This window comes from Chanos chanos, chromosome 13 (genome assembly GCF_902362185.1).
Source record: "Chanos chanos chromosome 13, fChaCha1.1, whole genome shotgun sequence".
Classification (NCBI taxonomy): domain Eukaryota; kingdom Metazoa; phylum Chordata; class Actinopteri; order Gonorynchiformes; family Chanidae; genus Chanos; species Chanos chanos.
Window position 1 is genome coordinate 937,501 of NC_044507.1, and position 5,000 is coordinate 942,500.

Here is a 5,000-nt window from a genome sequence, read left to right on the forward strand (position 1 = left end):
TTATTGACCATTAATACATTTATTTAATGTTTTAGTGTGGTCCATTAATGATTTTATTAACTGTTTAACTGATCTGTCTGTACATTTACTTGTAATTATGGTCCATTAATATGTTTATTAACCCTTTAACTACGGTCCAGTAATGCATTTATGAATTGTTTAAACCGATCACTTCAAAAGGTTATTCCTTAATTATAGACTAGTGTATTTTGTCTGAAAGGATAACGTATTGTTTTTGTGTGTGTGTGTGCGCGGGGGCGGTATGTGTTTTTTTGGTGGGGGTGGGGTGGGTCTGTGTGTGTGTCTGCGTATGTATATGATGTGTATGTATGTGTGTGTGTGTTTTTCAGTCAGCCACAGGTGTATATTTGACAGCATTGCCAAATCCTGGAGGGATCCAGATCGCAGGGAAAACTCCCAGTGACATCACTTACGAACAGCACATCTCCAACATCCAGAGGAAAATCAGTGACACTATAGCGAGGAACAAAGAGCTTTATGAAATCAACCCCATGGTGAGATACACACACACACACACACACACACACAGACACACACACACACACACACCCACACAGATACACACACACACGCACACACAGACACAGACACACACACACATATACACACACACAGATATATACACACACACAGATACATACACACACACACACACACACACACACATACACACACACACACACACACACACACACACAGAATACACACATACACACACGTTAAGGTGTTTGGGATAGAGTGCTGTCTGTTCAGGATACACTCACTGTGCCACAGCAGCTCAGCCCTACGGCTGTAGACAGGACTCCAGACAGCAGTTCAGCCCTACGGCTGTAGACAGGACTCCAGACAGCGGTTCAGCCCTACGGCTGTAGACAGGACTCCAGACAGCAGTTCAGCCCTACGGCTGTAGACAGGACTCCAGACAGCAGTTCCAGCCCTACGGCTGTAGACAGGACTCCAGACAGCAGCTCAGCCCTACGGCTGTAGACAGGACTCCAGACAGCAGTTCAGCCCTACGGCTGTAGACAGGACTCCAGACAGCAGTTCCAGCCCTACGGCTATAGACAGGACTCCAGACAGCAGCTCAGCCCTACGGCTGTAGACAGGACTCCAGACAGCAGTTCAGCCCTACGGCTGTAGACAGGACTCCAGACAGCGGTTCAGCCCTACGGCTGTAGACAGGACTCCAGACAGCAGTTCAGCCCTACGGCTGTAGACAGGACTCTAGACAGCAGCTCCAGCCCTACGGCTGTAGACAGGACTCCAGACAGCAGTTCAGCCCTACGGCTGTAGACAGGACTCCAGACAGCAGCTCCAGCCCTACGGCTGTAGACAGGACTCCAGACAGCAGTTCCAGCCCTACGGCTGTAGACAGGACTCCAGACAGCAGCTCCAGCCCTACGGCTGTAGACAGGACTCCAGACAGCAGTTCAGCCCTACGGCTGTAGACAGGACTCCAGACAGCAGTTCCAGCCCTACGGCTGTAGACAGGACTCCAGACAGCAGCTCAGCCCTACGGCTGTAGACAGGACTCCAGACAGCAGTTCAGCCCTACGGCTGTAGACAGGACTCCAGACAGCAGTTCCAGCCCTACGGCTGTAGACAGGACTCCAGACAGCAGCTCAGCCCTACGGCTGTAGACAGGACTCCAGACAGCAGTTCAGCCCTACGGCTGTAGACAGGACTCCAGACAGCAGTTCCAGCCCTACGGCTATAGACAGGACTCCAGACAGCAGCTCAGCCCTACGGCTGTAGACAGGACTCCAGACAGCAGCTCAGCCCTACGGCTGTAGACAGGACTCCAGACAGCAGTTCAGCCCTACGGCTGTAGACAGGACTCCAGACAGCAGCTCCAGCCCTATGGCTGTAGACAGGACTCCAGACAGCAGCTCCAGCCCTACGGCTGTAGACAGCAGCTCCAGCCCTACGGCTGTAGACAGGACTCCAGACAGCAGTTCCAGCCCTACGGCTGTAGACAGGACTCCAGACAGCAGCTCCAGCCCTACGGCTGTAGACAGGACTCCAGACAGCAGCTCCAGCCCTACGGCTGTAGACAGGACTCCAGACAGCAGTTCCAGCCCTACGGCTGTAGACAGGACTCCAGACAGCAGTTCAGCCCTACGGCTGTAGACAGGACTCCAGACAGCAGCTCCAGCAGTGCACATGTAGCCTGAGGTGGTTATGTCTGTTACCGTTAGGATTTCTGCCTGTAAAAGCAGGTGCTAGTACGGTGCTGAACTGTCTGTTCTGACTGGCCCTTTTGTGTGTGTGTGTGTGTGTGTGTGTGTGTGTGTGTGTGTGTGTGTGTGTGTGTGTGTGTGCATTTGTTTTGCGGGTGTGTTTTAGGAGGTTATGGATGAGATGATTGGCTCCCCAATCCCTGAGCCCAGACAGAGGTCCCGTCTTTTCCGCTCTCACTCAGAGAGCTCGGACGAAGTGTCGGAGTTAGATCTGTCTCACGGGAAGAAGGACGCTTTTGTGCTGGAGGTAGGATGTATGGGTTTTGTGCTGGAGGTAGGATGTATGGGTTTTGTGCTGGAGGTAGGATGTATGGGTTTTGTGCTGGAGGTAGGATGTATGGGTTTTGTGCTGGAGGAAGGATGTATGGGTTTTGTGCTGGAGGTAGGATGTATGGGTTTTGTGCTGGAGGTAGGATGTATGGGTTTTGTGCTGGAGGTAGGATGTATGGGTTTTGTGCTGGAGGTAGGATGTATGGGTTTTGTGCTGGAGGAAGGATGTATGGGTTTTGTGCTGGAGGTAGGATGTATGGGTTTTGTGCTGGAGGTAGGATGTATGGGTTTTCTGCTGGAGGTAGGATGTATGGGTTTTGTGCTGGAGGAAGGATGTATGGGTTTTGTGCTGGAGGTAGGATGTATGGGTTTTGTGCTGGAGGTAGGATGTATGGGTCAATGGATGGGAGAACAGACAGGAGGTGTTTCAGCTTAAATGGGGTGGATGGATGGATGGATGCAGGCTTTTAAAATGAAGGACATGATGATGTGGTGATGTTTTAATAGATTGATGACACAGATGCTGTGGAGGACATTCACTCTCTCCTGACTGACGCTCCAGCTCCCCTGGTATGTACCATTATTTATACTTCCACATTATACCCTCAACTATACCCTCAACTAAACCTCTACCACTACACTATACCCTCAACTAAACCTCTACTACTAAACTATACCCTCAACTATACCTTCAACTAAACCTCTAGTACTGCACTATACCCTCAACTAAACCTCTACTATTAAACTATACCCTCAGCTAAACCTCTACTACTGCACTATACCCTCAACTATACCCTCAACTAAACCTCTACTATTAAACTATACCCTCAACTATACCCTCAACTAAACCTCTACTACTGCACTATACCCTCAGCTAAACCCTCAACTAAACCTCTACTACTGCACTATACCCTCAACTAAACCTCTGCTACTGCACTATACCCTCAACTATACCCTCAACTAAACCTCTACTACTGCACTATACCCTCAGCTAAACCCTCAACTAAACCTCTACTACTGCACTATACCCTCAACTAAACCTCTGCTACTGCACTATACCCTCAACTATACCCTCAACTAAACCTCTACTACACTATACCCTCAACTAAACCTCTACTACTAAACTATACCCTCAGTTATACCTCCATCAGTACACTATACTCTCAGTTATACCTCCATCAGTACACTATACCCTCAGTTATACCTCCATCAGTACACTATACTCTCAGTTATACCTCCATCAGTACACTATACCCTCAGTTATACCTCCATCAGTACACTATACTCTCAGTTATACCTCCATCAGTACACTATACCCTCAGTTATACCTCCATCAGTACACTATACTCTCAGTTATACCTCCATCAGTACACTATACTCTCAGTTATACCTCCATCAGTTCACTATACTCTCAGTTATACCTCCATCAGTACACTATACTCTCAGTTATACCTCCATCAGTACACTATACTCTCAGTTATACCTCCATCAGTACACTATACTCTCAGTTATACCTCCATCAGTTCACTATACTCTCAGTTATACCTCCATCAGTTCACTATACCCTCAGTTATACCTCCATCAGTACACTATACTCTCAGTTATACCTCCATCAGTACACTATACCCTCAGTTATACCTCCATCAGTACACTATACTCTCAGTTATACCTCCATCAGTACACTATACTCTCAGTTATACCTCCATCAGTACACTATACTCTCAGTTATACCTCCATCAGTTCACTATACTCTCAGTTATACCTCCATCAGTACACTATACTCTCGGTTATACCTCCATCAGTACACTATACCCTCGGTTATACCTCCATCAGTACACTACACTCTCAGTTATACCTCCATCAGTACACTATACCCTCAGTTATACCTCCATCAGTACACTATACTCTCAGTTATACCTCCATCAGTACACTATACCCTCAGTTATACCTCCATCAGTACACTATACTCTCAGTTATACCTCCATCAGTTCACTATACTCTCAGTTATACCTCCATCAGTACACTATACTCTCAGTTATACCTCCATCAGTACACTATACTCTCAGTTATACCTCCATCAGTACACTATACTCTCAGTTATACCTCCATCAGTACACTATACTCTCAGTTATACCTCCATCAGTTCACTATACTCTCAGTTATACCTCCATCAGTTCACTATACTCTCAGTAATACCTCCATCAGTACACTATACTCTACAACATTCTGCAGTCAGCCACTACTACTCCTGCGACTTAGCTGTGTTCTGCTCTCAAGCACTTGTATTCAAACATTACTGTACTCATCTGTGCAGAACTATGATTACTATGATGTTCCAGTTTTGTGTGTGCTGATTTCCCTCCTTTCCTCAGGATTCTACAGCTGTAACACTGAGATTATGCCTGGGATTAACAACTGGACATCAGGATTGCAGGTAAAATTTGCTTTTACCCTAAACATTTACTTTAA

General features: G+C 47.1%; 1 protein-coding gene across 1 annotated transcript in view; it reads left to right on the forward strand.

Moving 5' to 3' along the window:
* c2cd5 (C2 calcium dependent domain containing 5) overlaps positions 1-5,000 on the forward strand; it is a 51,534-nt gene that overhangs the window by 37,285 nt on the left and 9,249 nt on the right. The window contains exons 15-18 of the mRNA XM_030790045.1: positions 351-515; positions 2,368-2,508; positions 3,039-3,096; positions 4,898-4,965. Coding sequence (XP_030645905.1) covers positions 351-515; positions 2,368-2,508; positions 3,039-3,096; positions 4,898-4,965 — 432 coding nt within the window. The remainder of the gene's footprint in view (positions 1-350; positions 516-2,367; positions 2,509-3,038; positions 3,097-4,897; positions 4,966-5,000) is intronic.